Genomic DNA, 18,506 nt, shown 5'->3' on the forward strand with positions numbered 1-18,506 from the left:
AAACATTAAATAATTACTTAAATTTAGGGGTCAAATGCCAAATTCTCTCAAGTTAAATTGATTGCTACTAATTCATAAAAGTATATGACTTTCAATATTCATATCAAGTATCTGTTCATAACTTAAGTGGAGGGAAGCAAGCTCACATTGCAATTCCAGCTGCAAGTTTCATTCCACATAAACAATAAAATCTAAATTAAAATTAATTCAAAACTACACATACCAAACAAATTTACTGGGGTTGGGGTTCTTTTTTTATTTCTGATTATGATGGTTCTTTTTTGTGATAACTTCGTCTCATTAACAAGTCCCCAAATTTCCGAATCAAAGCTTTCTTTTTTCTTGTGCTTTTATCGACCTCGACCTCTAAATCATCACCACGTGTCCCATCTATATGCTCAAGTTGAGTATCTGAAAATGTACCACTTCCTTCATCCGTAAAAGCTGAAGAATTTTTGCGGTGATGCGTAGCTGATCCTGGTGTATATATGTCAAATATTGATCCTGAAAGATGGTCGTCAACGTTAGCAGAGTCATTATCATCACTGTTTTTATTTAGAGTTTTTTCATCTTCATCTTCATCTTCATCTTCATCCTTCTCTTCTCCCTCATGTTTATTCGCGATTTTCAGCTCCTTGAGATTGAAACCAAAAGCATCTAGCAGTTTTTTGCTATGGTACTCCTTATCCATTGAATTTTGCATCTTTAATTTGTTTCCTTGTTCTTTATCATCTTTTGCTGATGCTTCATAGAGCAACCGCTTCAACTCCTTGATGCTTTCAAGAGCTGCAGCTTCATTCATTTTCAGGTTCTCATTCTCTCTGTTTATAAAATCTAATGCTTCTTCCTTCTCTTGCAAGGCATCCTGAAGCTGAGAGTTTTCTGCTCTTGCAATCCCAGCTGCTTCTTTTGCAACATTAGCTTCATTCAAGGCCTGTTTAAGTACATCGCGCAACCGGGCATTCTCTTGCTTTGCTGTCTTGGTCATGTTCTCGGATATTCTAAGGGACTCAAGCAGCTTAAGATTCTCTTGTTGTGCAAGATCCCTTTCATCTTCTGCTCTCCTGATAACACCCACAAAGCAAGTTTCTTTCCCACTCCATGCCAAAAGGGACTCTTCAGCTTCTGATCTCAATCTATCTACTGTGTTTTTGTAAAGCTCAGCTACTTTCTTCAGCCCATCGAATTGAACTTTGTACTCGTCCTCGATGCTTTTCAGCTTCAACTTCAATTGTTCTGCCTCCGCTTTTGTGTCTTCAAGCTCTGCTTGGGTTGAGGCGAGCGTCTCTTTCACCTGAATGGACTCTGAGGTGACTTCTTTCAGGGCTAATGCTAAACCATCCATAGCCTTCTTGTTGGTCTCTTCTGCCTCAGTAGCCAACTTCAGTTCAGTCTTCACCATCCTCAGGTCCTCAAGAAGACTATTGACCTTCAACGAAGAAACCCTTTCATTCTCTTTTGCTGATTGAAGTTCAGACTTGAGAATATCTAATGTTCCTTTTGAATCCTCAAGGCAATCTTTAGATGCATTAAGACCTCCTTTCCTAGATGAAACTTCTGGTTCCTTGACCGTCTTGTGAAGAGAGTCCATTTGAAGCTTTGATTCTTCAAGCGCAATCTTTGTTTGCTCAAGCTGTTTGGTTTGTGCAACAAAGGAATCAAGCATCTTTTTTTCTGATTCCTTCCCTTTTTCGATCTCCGCCTGCAATTCCTGAAACCTTTTCTTGCTTTCAGACAACAAAGTCATAGCATGAGCCTCAGACGATTTCAAAGTACTCAATGATGATCTTAATTCAACCAGTGAGGCATCTTTCTGAACCAATTTTGCCTCCAATTCTCTCTTTTCCTTTCCAAGTTCAACTTTTAATGACTCAATATGCTTGTCTTTGATTGTCAATTCTTCACTCAATGATTCATTTAACAAATTGATCTCTGTATATAAATCTGCAACCTTCCTAGAAGACAGTTGTTTTTCACTAAGCATCATATTGGCATCTTGAGCCAACCTTTTCATCTCCAGAAGCTCATCAACAACTCGATCTCGTTCTTCTTCTGTCGCATCCAATCGCTCCTTCGTCTCCGTCAGCAGCTCCTCAACAGGCCTCATTTCTTGCTGCATCTCTGAAACTCCAACACAATCTAGTTCAACCACAACACCAACATTACAAAAATCATCATCATAACACCCAAAAAAAAAAAAAAAGAATCCGCTTCGCAATAAAAAAAGATCATTAAAAATATGTTTAGCAACTCAAGATTCAATCATGGCAACATCATGTATGTTGTATCAAAGCAAATAAAAGAAAATATCACCTCAGGAAAATTCTTGATCTTCACAATGGCTTTAATGGAGATAGGTATATGATTGTGTATTAGCTTAAATTGTAATGAAGAACTCTCTTTGATATATTTTGATGTAGAGATGGTGGAATCTTTAGTCTTAGATATCAACAACTCCAACAAAGAATTGGTTATAATAAAAACTCAGAAATATTTGACAAATTCAAGCTCCAAATGCTTCAAACAACAAATGGATATACAAAGAGAGCTCTTCAAGAGCAAGATCTTATTAAAAAAAAAAAAAAACTGAAGTATGAATGTTGAGATACTAACCCAAGTACTACTTTTATATTGAAATAGCTTCAACACAGTACTTGGGTTTTAAGGTTAAAGTAATTGTTTTTTTCATTTTTGTTAATAATAAAGCTTCTGTTTCCATTGCTTCTATATTTGGGAAAACAGTCAACAATTTAGCAAAAACGTCGGAGCAATTTGTTGATAGAAAATATAAGAGAACAATAATAGAGAGGGATTAATTTTGATGGAAAATCCGAGGTTCGCGGTTTTAAATCTAAAAATAGAAACAAAAATGACAACCTTTGATATCAACGGTTTAAATATTAAATATTTTCTCAAACAGCAAATTCAAGAATGTTATAACAGAGCAGGTGGTAATGTTTATTTGGATTCTAGTACTTTCGGTTGGCGGGTGATGGAATGGAAACAATATCAAAACTTGAAATGTTTGTTTGCAATAGTGGCAACTTGTAGACGGCTGGCATGGTCATCTTTGGTGACTGTTTTAACTACCAAAAGATTGCCATCTTAGGTTTTTATTTTTCTTCCGATTTCAGTTCATATAGAATTTAGAAACTTTGTGTTTTTTCTTTCTTTTGACCATGGTGTGCTGGGATTGTCATGGGAAGAAATTTCCAAGGTCAAAAATTTTAAGCAGTTGAAATTTCTTTTGACAAGAAATTTTTTGATATCCGATGTTGCCTAATGTGACAACATCAACAACCTATTCTTGTTTTAATAACCAACTCGAGGTAACCGAGCAAAGTGGTTGCGTCCTAGATTGACCCGTGTCTCAAAGTTTGAAATATAACAAAAACCCCTCTAAAAATTAAATAAGTCCCTATAAGTTTAAAATCTTACAAAAACACCCCAAACACCATCGCCAATGTTGACAAACCAGGGCAAATAGGGTTCATTTTCGACGACAAAAACACTCCTCATCACCACGAAAACACTCCCTCAAACTCCTAACCAAAACTCATATCACCCCTCCCCCGATTGTCTCGCCAATCGACAGCAACAACCCAATTTAGTTTTGCAATTTCCGATCGACTCACTCATCGGAAATCACCTCCATTGCCACAATTGCACTCACTGGCCCTTCCTCTTCAAAAGCTCCAACATCCCGACCTTCAACTGTTTTCCGATCACTGTCCTAATTTCTAGGATTTTTGGTGAATAGAAAAATTGTTAACCCGACATGGTGAAGGCCCCCGATCTCGATTGAATTCATTCAACCGGCCAAGCCGGACCGGGTTTTAAAAGATTGCTACCTATACAAAAACTCTCATTCCTAAACAAATAATATTTGTTTAAATAGTTTTTTAAATTAACGTATTTCTTCAAATAAGGATATAACATTTATGTCTTATCATTATTAACATTCTTAATATGTATAGAGACATTAAGAAAATCCTTCTTTATCATAACACAACAAATTAAATGAGAACTAAGTTGTATTACTAGCCGAGTTCTAGAGTAATACAAAAAATTACATAAAACTATACAAGTATCAGAAATATTGAAATATAAGTATATTTAAACACCTGATATTGGATCCTAAAGGCCTTAAAAGATAACCTGAGTACAAGAAGAAGCCACAAAACGTAACGTGCCATAGGCTAGGGTTCACATTAGACTATCATTAACTAGCTATGATTATCAAAAAAATTAATCAATTTTTCATCTTCCATCTCCATTTTCGTTCACATGAATTGACATGCAGTCTGTCAAATCTCTGTTATGCTTCTGTATAACCTTAAAAACCACTCAAACTCTGAAATCCCATGTTCCAGTGTTGTACTATCCAGCTCCAGAAGTATTCAATCCTGTACGTTATTGCTGGCTCTGTATTTCAATAATCTGTCTACTTAAAGCATTGCACAACCAATAGAACCTAAGCAAAGATACACCTTCATAATGGGTGATACCTCGTCCTCTCCACTAGCTAGAAAGCACCATCTATCTAGTCATAAAACCAATCACCCTCTCGTTTCCTCTAACCAATTGCTACCAGTTTCCTTTCACATATGCATTCACTTTGGAATTCACTGAATTGATTCTAGGCTTTTCTACCAAAGATGTTATTCCATCAGCAACCACAACTCACATCAAACAGTTCGTATGTCAATCAAAAATTCTCCATGATGAAACAATTTCTGCAATATCATCCATACACTTCATATGTAGACTGACCCTCTTAAGTTCCAAATAAATCTCATCAGTATCTAGATGGATATATCCCCTCCTAAGAAATAATGCATTTTATAATCGATTTCCATCCAGCTTAAGCTCGTTGCTTCTTAACTTGTTGCTCTTTCATTAGAATCCTCACTCTAGTAACTTCTCTCCACATTCCAGACGCGGCATATATGTTGCAGCATAACATAAGGCCCAGAGCTATGAGATCCAAATCCCTAATTTTTTGGCTGCTAATTCTGCTAATTCCACATTCAGATATAATTACAAGCAGCAAGAATAGCACCCCAGACCGCAGTGTCGCTTCAAATGGCATAACTTGAATAATTGGACAGCCTTCTCCAACTCCCCAGCTCGACTCAATATATCAACCAAGCAAGCTAGTGTCAGACCTAGGGACAATTCCATAATCTTTTACCATCAAGTCAAACAAATATGGTGCTCTCTTTTACCTTCCCTGCATGTCCGCAAGCAGCAACAAACAGAAAGTAATCCAATCTGGTTCAAGCCATTCAAAGTCATCTGGCTGAAAATTTAAGAGCTTTCTCATAGAGTCCAGCTGAGAAAATCCTGCAATAATTGTATTCCACAAACAGTATCTGGAGTGTGTATTCTCTAAAAGCTAACTCAGACTCAAGAATGCTACCACATTTGCTGTACACGTAATCAAAGCATTACATACAGACACATTTGTACCAAACCCATTTCTTATACAAATGCATGAGTTTGTCTCCCTCGTAAGATGCAAGAGCAGAACAGGCAGTGAAAACTGAAACAAGGGTTGCCTGATCTGGTTGCATGCCCATCCCAAGCATCTTTGAATACAAACCAATGCTTTCTCACCAGCACCATTTGTGTGCATAACCTGCATATGTGAAAGGCAACAACAGCTACGAGTATCAATATCAATACCCCAGAGAAATATTGAATCAGATCACAAAACATAACTTAGTTTCAAGAGCTTTGCGTTACGTAAACAAAAGGTGTTAACCATGCATGAGTAAACTTAGCATACCGCGATCATTGCATTATAAGACACAAGTCTTTTGTCTGATTCGTTCAAAAAATCTGGCATTTTCCACCATCCCCTCCTTACAGTACCCCATGATCATAGCCGTGAACGCTACAACATTTTTACGCTCTCTGGCATCTCCCCAAACAATACTCTCGCTTCGTCAAACCTGCCATTCTCCACATATCCACTAATCATCACCGTCCAAGAAAACATTTTTACATCGCATGTAATCAAACAATGCCCTTGCCTTGTCAACCTCCCCTATCTCATATACCCATCAATCATTGCAGTGTAAAAATAACATTCTTCCGTGGTATTTCTTCAAAGAGCCCTAGCTTCCTCTAGCGACCATATTTTACAAAACCTGATATCATTGCATTATATGAGGCGTATTTCTCTTGGCTGGCTCGAAAGTAGTCAAGGGCCTGGTCAATCTTCTCATTCTCAATGCAGCCAGCTATCATGCTAGTCCAGGAGACTATATTTTTCACTGGCATTATTTGAAACAAAATCTTTGATTCTTCCAGAAATCCATTTTGCCAGTGACCAGTGACAATAGCATTCCATGTGACAACATCTTTTGTTGTCATTTTATCGAACAGCTGGCGGGCGGCTTGTACATTACCAGCACGTGAAAGCTCGCCGATTTTGACATTGCTTGCATATAACTCTTGGGATGAAAAAGGCTTCATAAATATGGTGGGGAAGTGATGGGTGGAGCCGATTTGAAGTGTAGATGGTAATAAAATGCGTTTGATACATGTTTGGAGGAAACAACGCATAGAATGGAACTCAACTTTATAACAAGAGACATGCACTTGACAGTTCGAATACACCTAATATTTTTCCAGCAACATTTGCTTGCTGGATAATGTACCGGCCCTGTTACTTAAATGTCATGAAAGAACATAATACTTGATCATAGACCTGCCCTCTCACTTTAAAAAGTCTTTATACAAATTCATCTCAGAAAATAAGATTTGTCTATTACTGCTCAACCATCTATAGTCTACGGTTCCAGATTGTGAAAAACCAAAGACAGCCGCGCTAGACTATCGAACAGAAATCCCAAGCAAATAGTGAATTGGGCTAAATGAGAATCAATATCAAAACCCCCGAGGCAAGTAATCGTGGGCAAAATTACAATCAATAAGGTTGCAGTTTATTAAAACAACCTCTCTAAGTTTGAATTTAATTAAAAAGCTATCAAGTTTTAAAGTTTTAACTAAATAGTCATATTATTGATTAAGGGTATTTAAACTTGATTAGTACTTAATTATGATTAAAGAAGTATTATATAATCTTTTAAAAATTATACTATATTCCCAAAAAACCTGAAATTCTTGTAAACAAACCCAAACACCTTCTTCTTCCTCCTGCCATTAACGCATCTCCACCTTGGTTGCTGTTTCTTCTTAGCTTCGTCTACATCTTCTTCGCTTCGTCTACATCTTCTTCTTCGTCTACATCTTCTTCTTCCTCCTTCTTGTACATCTTCTTCTTCCTCCGCCATTAACACTTTCTTCTTCCTCCACCATTAACATCTTCTTCGGCAAAGATCCTCCTCCTCCTCCTCCTGACATTTCGTCTAAGTATGTGTATCTCCTTTTTACATTTTATATTTAGATTTACAAAGATTTAATAATGGATGGTACTTGAATAATTGACAGGCCTTCTCCAACTCCCAGCTCGACTCAATATATCAACCAAGCAAGCTAGTGTCAGACCTAGGGACAATTCCATAATCTTTTACCATCAAGTCAAACAAATATGGCTCTCTTTTACTTCCCTGCATGTCCGCAAGCAGACAACAAACAGAAATAATCCAATCTGGTTCAAGCCATTCAAAGTCATCTGGCTGAAAATTTAAGAGCTTTCTCATAGAGTCCGGCTGAGCAAAATCTGCAATAATTGTATTCCACGAAACAGTATCTGGAGTGTGTATTCTCTAAAAGCTAACTCAGACTCAAGAATGCTACCACATTTGCTGTACCGTAATCAAAGCATTACATACAGACACATTTGTACCAAACCCATTTCTTATACAAATGCATGAGTTTGTCTCCCTCGTAAGATGCAAGAGCAGAACAGGCAGTGAAAACTGAAACAAGGGTTGCCTGATCTGGTTGCATGCCCATCCCAAGCATCTTTGAATACAAACCAATGCTTTCTCACCAGCACCATTTGTGTCATAACCTGCATATGTGAAAGGCAACAACAGCTACGAGTATCAAATATCAATACCCCAGAGAAATATTGAGATCAGATCACAAAACATAAACCTAGTTTCAAGAGCTTTGCGTTACGTAAACAAAAGGTGTTAACCATGCATGAGTAAACTTAGCATACCGCGATCATTGCATTATAAGACACAAGTCTTTTGTCTGATTCGTTCAACAAATATCTGGCATTTTCCACCATCCCCTCCTTACAGTACCCCATGATCATAGCCGTGACGCTACAACATTTTTACGCTCTCTGGCATCTCCCAAACAATACTCTCGCTTCGTCAAACCTGCCATTCTCCACATATCCACTAATCATCACCGTCCAAGAACAACATTTTTACATCGCATGTAATCAAACAATGCCCTTGCCTTGTCAACCTCCCTATCTCATATACCCATCAATCATGCAGTGTAAAAATAACATTCTTCCGTGGTATTTCTTCAAAGAGCCCTAGCTTCCTCTAGCGACCATATTTTACAAAACCTGATACATTGCATTATATGAGGCGTATTTCTCTTGGCTGGCCGAAAGTAGTCAAGGGCCTGGTCAATCTTCTCATTCTCAATGCAGCCAGCTATCATGCTAGTCAACCCAAGTACTACTTTTATATTGAAATAGCTTCAACACAGTACTTGGGTTTTAAGGTTAAAGTAATTGTTTTTTTCATTTTTGTTAATAATAAAGCTTCTGTTTCCATTGCTTCTATATTTGGGAAAACAGTCAACGATTTAGCAAAAACGTCGGAGCAATTTGTTGATAGAAAATATAAGAGAACAATAATAGAGAGGGATTAATTTTGATGGAAAATCCGAGGTTCGCGGTTTTAAATCTAAAAATAGAAACAAAAATGACAACCTTTGATATCAACGGTTTAAATATTAAATATTTTCTCAAACAGCAAATTCAAGAATGTTATAACAGAGCAGGTGGTAATGTTTATTTGGATTCTAGTACTTTCGGTTGGCGGGTGATGGAATGGAAACAATATCAAAACTTGAAATGTTTGTTTGCAATAGTGGCAACTTGTAGACGGCTGGCATGGTCATCTTTGGTGACTGTTTTAACTACCAAAAGATTGCCATCTTAGGTTTTTATTTTTCTTCCGATTTCAGTTCATATAGAATTTAGAAACTTTGTGTTTTTTCTTTCTTTTGACCATGGTGTGCTGGGATTGTCATGGGAAGAAATTTCCAAGGTCAAAAATTTTAAGCAGTTGAAATTTCTTTTGACAAGAAATTTTTTGATATCCGATGTTGCCTAATGTGACAACATCAACAACCTATTCTTGTTTTAATAACCAACTCGAGGTAACCGAGCAAAGTGGTTGCGTCCTAGATTGACCCGTGTCTCAAAGTTTGAAATATAACAAAAACCCCTCTAAAAATTAAATAAGTCCCTATAAGTTTAAAATCTTACAAAAACACCCCAAACACCATCGCCAATGTTGACAAACCAGGGCAAATAGGGTTCATTTTCGACGACAAAAACACTCCTCATCACCACGAAAACACTCCCTCAAACTCCTAACCAAAACTCATATCACCCCTCCCCCGATTGTCTCGCCAATCGACAGCAACAACCCAATTTAGTTTTGCAATTTCCGATCGACTCACTCATCGGAAATCACCTCCATTGCCACAATTGCACTCACTGGCCCTTCCTCTTCAAAAGCTCCAACATCCCGACCTTCAACTGTTTTCCGATCACTGTCCTAATTTCTAGGATTTTTGGTGAATAGAAAAATTGTTAACCCGACATGGTGAAGGCCCCCGATCTCGATTGAATTCATTCAACCGGCCAAGCCGGACCGGGTTTTAAAAGATTGCTACCTATACAAAAACTCTCATTCCTAAACAAATAATATTTGTTTAAATAGTTTTTTAAATTAACGTATTTCTTCAAATAAGGATATAACATTTATGTCTTATCATTATTAACATTCTTAATATGTATAGAGACATTAAGAAAATCCTTCTTTATCATAACACAACAAATTAAATGAGAACTAAGTTGTATTACTAGCCGAGTTCTAGAGTAATACAAAAAATTACATAAAAGTGTACAAGTATCAGTAATATTGAAATATAAGTATATTTAAACACCTGATATTGGATCCTAAAGGCCTTAAAAGATAACCTGAGTACAAGAAGAAGCCACAAAACGTAACGTGCCATAAGGATATGGTTCACAAATTAGACTATCATTAACTAGCTATGATTATCAAAATAAAATTAATCATTTTTTCATCTTCCATCTCCATTTTCGTTCACATGAATTGACATGCAGTCTGTCAAATCTCTGTTATGCTTCTGTATAACCTTAAAAAACACTCAAACTCTGAAATCCCATGTTCCAGTGTTGAACTATCCAGCTCCAGAAGTATTCAATCCTGTACGTTATTGCTGGCTCTGTATTTCAATAATCTGTCTACTTAAAGCATTGCACAACCAATAGAACCTAAGGCAAAGATACACCTTCATAAATGGGTGATACCTCGTCCTCTCACTAGCTAGAAAGCATCCATCTATCTAGTCATAAAACCAATCACCCTCTCCGTTCCTCTTACCAATTGCTACACAGGTTTCCTTTCACTATATGCATTCACTTTGGAATTCACTGAATTGATTCTAGGCTTTTCTACCAAAGATGTTATTCCATCAGCATACCACAACTCACATCAAACAGTTCGTATGTCAATCAAAAATTCTCCATGATGAAACAATTTCTGCAATATCATCCATACACTTCATATGTAGACTGACCCTCTTAAGTTCCAAATAAATCTCATCAGTATCTAGATGTGATATATCCCCTCCTAAGAAATAATGCATTTTATTATCGATTTCCATCCAGCTATAAGCTCGTTGCTTCTTAACTTGTTGCTCTTTCATTAGAATCCTCACTCTAGTAACTTCTCTCCACATTCCAGACGCGGCATATATGTTGGACAGCATAACATAAGGCCCCGAGCTATGAGGATCCAAATCCCTAATTTTTTTGGCTGCTAATTCTGCTAATTCCACATTCAGATATATATTACAAGCAGCAAGAATAGCACCCCAGACCGCAGTGTCAGCTTCAAATGGCATAACTTGAATAATTTGACAGGCCTTCTCCAACTCCCCAGCTCGACTCAATATATCAACCAAGCAAGCATAGTGTTCAGACCTAGGGACAATTCCATAATCTTTTACCATCAAGTCAAACAAATATGTGCTCTCTTTTACCTTCCCTGCATGTCCGCAAGCAGACAACAAACTAAGAAAAGTAATCCAATCTGGTTCAAAGCCATTCAAAGTCATCTGGCTGAAAAATTTAAGAGCTTTCTCATAGAGTCCATGCTGAGCAAATGCTGCAATAATTGTATTCCACGAAACAGTATCTGGAGTGTGTATATCTCTAAAAGCTAACTCAGACTCAAGAATGCTACCACATTTGCTGTACATCGTAATCAAAGCATTACATACAGACACATTTGTACCAAACCCATTTCTTATAACAAATGCATGAGTTTGTCTCCCTGCTGTAAGAGATGCAAGAGCAGAACAGGCAGTGAAAACTGAAACAAGGGTTGCCTGATCTGGTTGCATGCCCATCCCAAGCATCTTTGAATACAAACTCAATGCTTTCTCACCAGCACCATTTTGTGCATAACCTGCATATGTGAAAGGCAACAACAGCTACGAGTATCAAATATCAATACCCCAGAGAAATATTGAAGATCACAAAACATAAACTCAGTTTCAAGAGCTTTGCAGTTACGTGAACAAAAGGTGTTAACCATGCATGAGTATAACTTAGCATACCGCTGATCATTGCATTATAAGACACAAGGTCTTTTTTCTGAATTCGTTCAAACAAATATCTGGCATTTTCCACCATCCCCTCCTTACAGTACCCCATGATCATAGCCGTGAACGCTACAACATTTTTACTGCTCTCTGGCATCTCCCCAAACAATACTCTCGCTTCGTCAAACCTGCCATTCTCCACATATCCACTAATCATCACCGTCCAAGAAACAACATTTTTACATCGCATGTAATCAAACAATGCCCTTGCCTTGTCAACCTCCCCTATCTTCATATACCCATCAATAATTGCAGTGTAAGAAATAACATTCTTCCGTGGTATTTCTTCAAAGAGCCGGCTAGCTTCCTCTATGCGACCATATTTTACAAAACCTGATACCATTGCATTATATGAGGCGGTATTTCTCTTGGGCGTGGCTCGAAAGTAGTCAAGGGCCTGGTCAATCTTCTCATTCTCAATGCAGCCAGCTATCATGCTATTCCAGGAGACTATATTTTTCACTGGCATTATTTGAAACAAAATCTTTGATTCTTCCAGAAATCCATTTTGCCAGTGACCAGTGATAATAGCATTCCATGTGACAACATCTTTTGTTGTCATTTTATCGAACAGTTGGCGGGCGGCTTGTATATTACCAGCACGTGCAAGCTCGCCGATTTTGACATTGCTTGCATATAACTCTTGGGATGAAAAAGGCTTCATAAATATGGTGGGGAAGTGATGGGTGGAGCCGATTTGAAGTGTAGATGGTAATAAAATGCGTTTGATACATGTTTGGAGGAAACAACGCATAGAATGGAACTNTTTTTTTTTTGCTCTTTGCCTAAAGCCCTCCTTCCGACTTAGAAATACCAACTATAAATAGCTTTAGCATCTCTTGATAAGGAAACGTCTTTCTAGAGCTAAGGGAAAGGTTTGGAACCCTAGTAGCAGAATGGAATCCGTTTACCGGGCTTACTTTCATGCCAACACGAGTAGTTTAACTTATCACTACCTCGTAAGGGCGTTGAGAATTGTTTTTTTGCTTTTTTTGTTAAATAAAAAAGTATTCAAATAGCCTTTGCATAGTTTACGAATTCTGCTTAGTAGGGACCTAAACACAGGAATTGTTTTTCTCAGAGTCAGGCCACGCCTTATGACGAAAGGGGGAGAAAGGACGGGTCACCTGCCGATCTGTGATCAAACAAAACTATACCTGAAGAATGGGATACAGATTGACCGGCACAAAAGCCATCTCTATCAATCTACGCTCATTGATGAGACGGCGACATAGAGAAGAAAGTATACCGTTTGTCACCCCCCTTGTCACTTAAAAGTAAAGAAGAGATACAAACTTTGGAATTTGGTGGGATCGAGGATGGAATCGAATAGCGAATGCACCTGCGGTTAAGACAGGTCCTGCATCTCCTACCTAATGCAATTGACCGACCCGGCATCTCTTTCGAAAAAGAATGCCTTTGCCTCAAGACGCTATTTACCAATAAGAATAGGAAAAAGACACTACCTTTTTGTTTTGAATTGAAGAAGCCGAAGGGGTGAACGAGCGCTGCGGTAACGAGCCGTAAGAAAGATGAGCAGAGCATTCCTTCCGCCGGCCTTTATAGGAGTAGGGGAGCGTGGTGAGATAGATAGACGTCCAGGTTCCCTACACCTGACGGCCTCATGGAGATCCGTGGAGACCAGGCTACTGCTAAGAGATGTTATGCAGCCGCCATGAAGCTAGGGTCTTCCAACCCGACACATTTGATAAAAGCACTCCAGTCCAGTCGCCTCCTCGAAGTGGCTTGTCAACCACGCTTTCCCTCCCTCAAAACAATGCTCCTCACCAAATGTCCTTCCTTGGGTTGGGGCTACACAGCAATGAGTAGTTCGCTCCATACTGACCCCCCCCAAAGTTTTTAAAATTATAAAAAAACCCTTAAAAACTTACAAATCCCCCCCACCTGGTACTTGTTAACAAAAATAAAATTATAAATTATAAATTCAAAATTACAAACTCCATTACTTTGTAAAGGTAGACTCTCAAAAGTCAAACCAACTTACTTTAAATGTTATGAAATATAAATATAAATGTATTCACATTACTTTTTCTACGAAAGTTTTTATTAACCCCCCTAATCTTTAATTTTATTTTATATTAGTCCTGGTTCCGGTTCCGATTCTTAACTATAGGAACCAGAACCATACAGTAACGGTTCTAAAAATTTGGAACCGAAACCTACCCATTGACGATTGGTTCTGGGTAAGAACCGGAACCAAATCCAGGGTACCTATCGGTTCCGGTTCCAACCGGTTCTTTTGAACACCCTTAATTGGTAGGATAGGAGGCTCGTTTAAGCAAATTGATGGTTCGAGCTCGGCTCGGCTCGGTTATTTATTGTTTTTAATGTCTTCGATTCTTTGTTTTACTTTTTGTTCTTCCCAAAAATCAAAACCAAAATAAAAGAAACCCACCGGAAAAGCTCACCAGCAAGAACTGTTTATTCAGGCTTTGCTGATTCCAGTAATCGAGTTTTTGCGAGAGTGATTGAGCAAGGAGAGGTCATGGTGTTCCCTCGACGTCTAGTGCACTTCCGGATGAACGTTGGCGACAACCTGCAACAGTATTTGGAAGTTTTAATGGCCAAAATCCGGGAAGTCAGAAAATCCCATCTGCCATTTTTGGGTCTGGGATCGAAGCAGAGCTACTGGAGAATGCTTTTGGCTTGAGTCCGAAGCAGATCGGAACAATGAACAGAAAATTTGATCCAAAACGGTGAGATGAAGAGGAAGCAGGTCATTATGTTTTGTTGCTTGAATAGTAGATAATATTAAGATTAAGGTGTGAGTTTTAGATTCTATGAAGGTGGAATATCAATAATATATATGAAATCAATCAGTTTATTCAGTTATTATAATTTAATGTCTTCAAAATACCTTGAAAGTGCTGCAATCGACGGTGACTGATGTTGCGGTGTGAAGAAGTGAAGATGATAGTGGTGGTGGTGGTGGTGGATGAAGGCCGGACAACGGTGACATCTCAGATCTTGTGGTGTGATTTGGTAGAGATGAAATACGGTTGAAGGCTTGACATTTTTTACAAGCTTGAAGATGAGTTCGAACTCGTGAACTATTCAATTTGTACCCAAAAGGCTCGACATTTTTCACAAGCTTGAAGATGAGCTCGAACTCGTAAACTATTCGATTTAAACCCAAAAAGCTTGACAGTTTTCATAAGCTTGACATTTTTCACAAGCTTGAAGATGAGCTCAAACTCGTGAACTATTCGATTTTTGACGAGTCAAGCCTGAGTTTGTCACGAGCTACTCGGTTCGACTGCGTGCTGCCCTCTCACTTTAAAAAGTCTTTATTCAAATTCATCTCAGAAAATAAGATTTGTCTATTACTGCTCAACCATCTATAGTCTACGGTTCAAGATTGTGAAAAATCAAAGACAGACGCGCTAGACCATCGAACAGAAACCTCAAGCAAATAGTGAATTAGGCTAAATGAGAATCAATATCAAAACCCCCAGGCAAGTAATCGGGGGCAAAATTACAATCGATAAGCCTGATATACCTCACTTATGTATCAAGGCTGACCTTCAGCATTTTACCATAAACTTTTATCATTAGGTCAAAAAACATACATAAATTTCTGATAAGTAAAAGATCTCAATCAATGGCATTTTTCTTATTCAATGAACCACTGTATGGAACAGAACGATTGAAACAATTCCAAAATAAGACAACAATAACAAACTAAACTTAGATTAGATGATGCAAATAATAGATGTTCAACACCACTACTGTTGCAACAGGTACTATCCAAAACAACTTAAACGAACGGTAATAGAACAAATCCAAATCCCCCATATAACGAATAGACAGAGAAACGCCACCAACCACCCAAAAGGTTCACATATCCATAAACCTAATAACAACTACTACAAACAGAAAGCCTATCTATCTACCCTAGCCACCTAAGCCAACTTCTTCTTAGAGAAGTTAACAACAAAATAGCACACAACCATCCCCATGGCTCCCGCAATGCTTAAGCACGCTCACCACGGATCCTCCTAGCCAGCTGGATATCCTTAGGCATAATGGTAACACGTTTGGCATGGATGGCGCAAAGGTTAGTGTCCTCAAACAGACCAACAAGGTAAGCCTCAGCTGCCTCCTGCAGGGCAAGGACTGCGTGGCTCTGGAAACGCAGATCAGTCTGCCAGCAAAAAACCCGATATAAATACTATGAATACAATTACAAAATCTGAAAAATTTAAACCAGTAAATGAAGATTAAATGTAAACAAACCTTGAAATCCTGGGCAATTTCACGGACTAGCCTCTGGAAAGGGAGTTTCCTGATCAGCAACTCAGTACTCTTCTGATACTTACGAATTTCACTGTACAAGTTAACACAGAAATTAGACCACAACCCTTAAAAGCTGTCAAATTCCAGTGATATTAAAAAATTGATTCAGCTAACATACCGAAGAGCAACAGTTCCAGGGCGGTAACGGTGAGGTTTCTTGACTCCGCCAGTGGTTGGAGCAGACTTACGGGCAGCCTAATATGCAATAAAAAGCAATTATAGCAAAAATATTGAGAACTTTGAAACCAACCAAACATGACTAAACGACTCATCACTAACCTTGGTAGCGAGTTGCTTCCTTGGAGCCTTTCCTCCAGTTGATTTACGAGCAGTTTGCTTAGTACGGGCCATCTGCTTACATTCCCAAATTTTCAGAACTTCAGGTAAACGTTCGCTTTTTAAAGATGAAAAGCCACAAACTTAACTAAACAAGAAATTCGAGACATTAAGTTTGCTATATCAAAGAATAATGCAAGAATTCAAATCGTTCCATGTAAAATTCCCAAAACTACATTCAAATTTCGACCTATTTTTCAAATTCTGTCTGGAAATTGAACCACAAAAAGCTCTCTACAAACAAGAAATTGCATTCAAATTCAAGCGAAAAAAACCCTAATTTCATGAGAAACACGACATTTCGAAACCCTAATTCGGAAATTCAAAAACCTCAACGCAAAACCCACATGAACGCCAACACAAGAACATCGACATATAAAAACCCTAATTAGCTTTGACGCAAGCAAAATCTAATTATCTAATCTTCAAAGACGAAGACCACGTACCTCGAATCTTCAAATCTTCAAATCCTTTCTCTCTCTAGCTTTTGCTCTGGATCTCTAAAGATTGAATGGGAGAACTGTTAAGGCTATATATGAAGGAGAAGGTGGTTGAGAAAAGAAGATTGGACGGTCAGGATAAGGGATCCGTGTGCTTTCTCTGTACGATATCCGACGGCGTCGAAAGGCGTAAGTTGTGTTTTCTGAACGTGATTGGACGGTTGTGATGTGAGTTTAGAGTGCATACACGGATCAGCAAGACTAAATACAAGATTTCTATTGGTTAGAGTTTTGATTTTAAGTTGTTGTGGTTAAGGATGTCTGAATCGTGTCTCGGGCAGACTGACGGAGTCAGAGTGTGATTAATTTCTTTTTCTTTGGTCCCTTTGATATAAAGAAATTATAAAGAAGCAGCGATGGGAAATAGTTATTTTCTTACAAGCCCTTCGAGATGAGAAAAGATAAAAAAAAAAAAAAAAAAATCCTCTCCAAAACTTCTTTTAGAAACCGTTGAAAAGAACAGTGGGAATATTGTACACGGTCCGTTTATTTTATTATTTTAAATAGGTTTTTTAGGAACAATGTTGGGTAGTTGGATATAGGAGTACTACGAGGTAAAATTTAAAAATTTATAAAAAATAGGTTTGCTAATTTAATAAACACCCCAATATATAAAAATATTGTAAAATAACAAAAACACCCCCACCACCCGTAATGCCAGATTCTGGCCACCACCGCCGGAATCTGACCGAAAAATTGGATAACGACACATACAAGTCGGATCTGGCCAGTATGGTGTCGCTATGGCCTTTTTCGGCTAGATCCACCACGTATCTAGCCGGAAAAAGCCAGATCTACGGCCAGATGTGGCCGTCGACGACCGAAAAAGGCAAAGAAGTCCATCTTTGGCTGTCATTGACCGTCAACGACGACCATTTCTTTGCGACGGCCAAATCAGTGAATTACGGCCATTTCCGGTGGTGGTGTAGACCGTTGTGATAGATTCTGGCTACCACTGGCGGTGGTTGTCGGAATCTAGCAAGTATTGGTGGGTGGGGGTGTTTTTATTAATTTTTAAACTTTTTTCTGGGGGTATTTAATGAAATTAATAAACTTAAGGGGTCTAAAAAATTAAAAAATAGACTAATATTTCTCAAATAATGGGTCAAACAATATTTGGGAATATGATTGAGAATATGGGTAGAAATAATAAGTCAAACGGAGCCGTATAAATTGTGCACAATTGATGCCATTTTAGTTTCATATAGCTTAAAATAATATTACGTTGTCAAACACTTTTCATTATTTTGAAAGATTATAAAACTCACCTTAAGCCACATTTGCATGCTACATCACCTGCCAAAAATGGCGATATGTGGCATGCGCATTATTTTTCTTCTAGGCTTTGTAACGTTTTATATTGTAAACTAATTATTATTTGAAATGGTAAGTAATCATTATTCTGAAAAATGAAAAATTAGGTCTATTTAGAACCAGTCGCAAATCATTGGTCCAATGTATACAATCATGATGTAAGACACA

At 38.0% G+C, this 18,506-nt stretch overlaps 3 protein-coding genes and 1 pseudogene across 4 annotated transcripts; all 4 read right to left on the reverse strand.

Annotated features, from left to right (window-relative positions):
* Window positions 1–241: 241 nt before the first annotated feature.
* On the reverse strand, window positions 242–2,119 carry LOC116140811 (WEB family protein At4g27595, chloroplastic). The gene has a single exon (XM_031426390.1). The coding sequence runs from the start codon at window positions 2,117–2,119 to the stop codon at window positions 266–268; it is 1,854 nt and encodes a 617-aa protein (XP_031282250.1). The 3' UTR covers window positions 242–265.
* A 2,566-nt stretch (window positions 2,120–4,685) lies between these two features.
* LOC116140812 lies at window positions 4,686–6,483 on the reverse strand (annotated as a pseudogene).
* A 3,643-nt stretch (window positions 6,484–10,126) lies between these two features.
* On the reverse strand, window positions 10,127–12,607 carry LOC116140814 (pentatricopeptide repeat-containing protein At4g02750-like). The gene is made up of 2 exons (XM_031426391.1): window positions 11,827–12,607; window positions 10,127–11,675 (listed from the first exon to the last, which is right to left on the reverse strand). Exons 1-2 carry the CDS (start codon window positions 12,533–12,535, stop codon window positions 10,714–10,716), a joined length of 1,671 nt encoding a protein of 556 aa, XP_031282251.1. The 5' UTR covers window positions 12,536–12,607; the 3' UTR covers window positions 10,127–10,713.
* A 2,948-nt stretch (window positions 12,608–15,555) lies between these two features.
* On the reverse strand, window positions 15,556–17,092 carry LOC116140810 (histone H3.3). Of its 2 annotated transcripts, none has more exons than XM_031426388.1 (5): window positions 16,971–17,092; window positions 16,468–16,539; window positions 16,307–16,383; window positions 16,129–16,219; window positions 15,556–16,036 (listed from the first exon to the last, which is right to left on the reverse strand). In XM_031426388.1, exons 2-5 carry the CDS (start codon window positions 16,537–16,539, stop codon window positions 15,866–15,868), a joined length of 411 nt encoding a protein of 136 aa, XP_031282248.1. In that variant the 5' UTR covers window positions 16,971–17,092; the 3' UTR covers window positions 15,556–15,865. The 2 variants fall into 2 exon arrangements, with proteins under 2 accessions (XP_031282248.1, XP_031282249.1); XM_031426389.1 differs by having other exon boundaries at window positions 16,468–16,612; window positions 16,971–17,039.
* Between the last annotated feature and the right edge of the window lie 1,414 nt (window positions 17,093–18,506).

This window comes from Pistacia vera, unplaced genomic scaffold (genome assembly GCF_008641045.1).
Source record: "Pistacia vera cultivar Batoury unplaced genomic scaffold, PisVer_v2 Contig380, whole genome shotgun sequence".
Lineage (NCBI taxonomy): Eukaryota > Viridiplantae > Streptophyta > Magnoliopsida > Sapindales > Anacardiaceae > Pistacia > Pistacia vera.

Coding starts and splice junctions, on each gene's coding strand:
- LOC116140811 (XM_031426390.1), bottom strand. CDS start 2,119: ATGCAGCAAGAAATGAGGCCTGTTGAGGAGCTGCTGACGGAGACGAAG.
- LOC116140814 (XM_031426391.1), bottom strand. CDS start 12,535: ATGAAGCCTTTTTCATCCCAAGAGTTATATGCAAGCAATGTCAAAATC. Junction 11,676..11,826: donor TTATAATGCAATGATCAGCG/GTATGCTAAGTT, acceptor TCACATATGCAG/GTTATGCACAAAATGGTGCT.
- LOC116140810 (XM_031426388.1), bottom strand. CDS start 16,539: ATGGCCCGTACTAAGCAAACTGCTCGTAAATCAACTGGAGGAAAGGCT. Junction 16,220..16,306: donor CCTGGAACTGTTGCTCTTCG/GTATGTTAGCTG, acceptor TAACTTGTACAG/TGAAATTCGTAAGTATCAGA. Junction 16,037..16,128: donor AAATTGCCCAGGATTTCAAG/GTTTGTTTACAT, acceptor TTTTGCTGGCAG/ACTGATCTGCGTTTCCAGAG.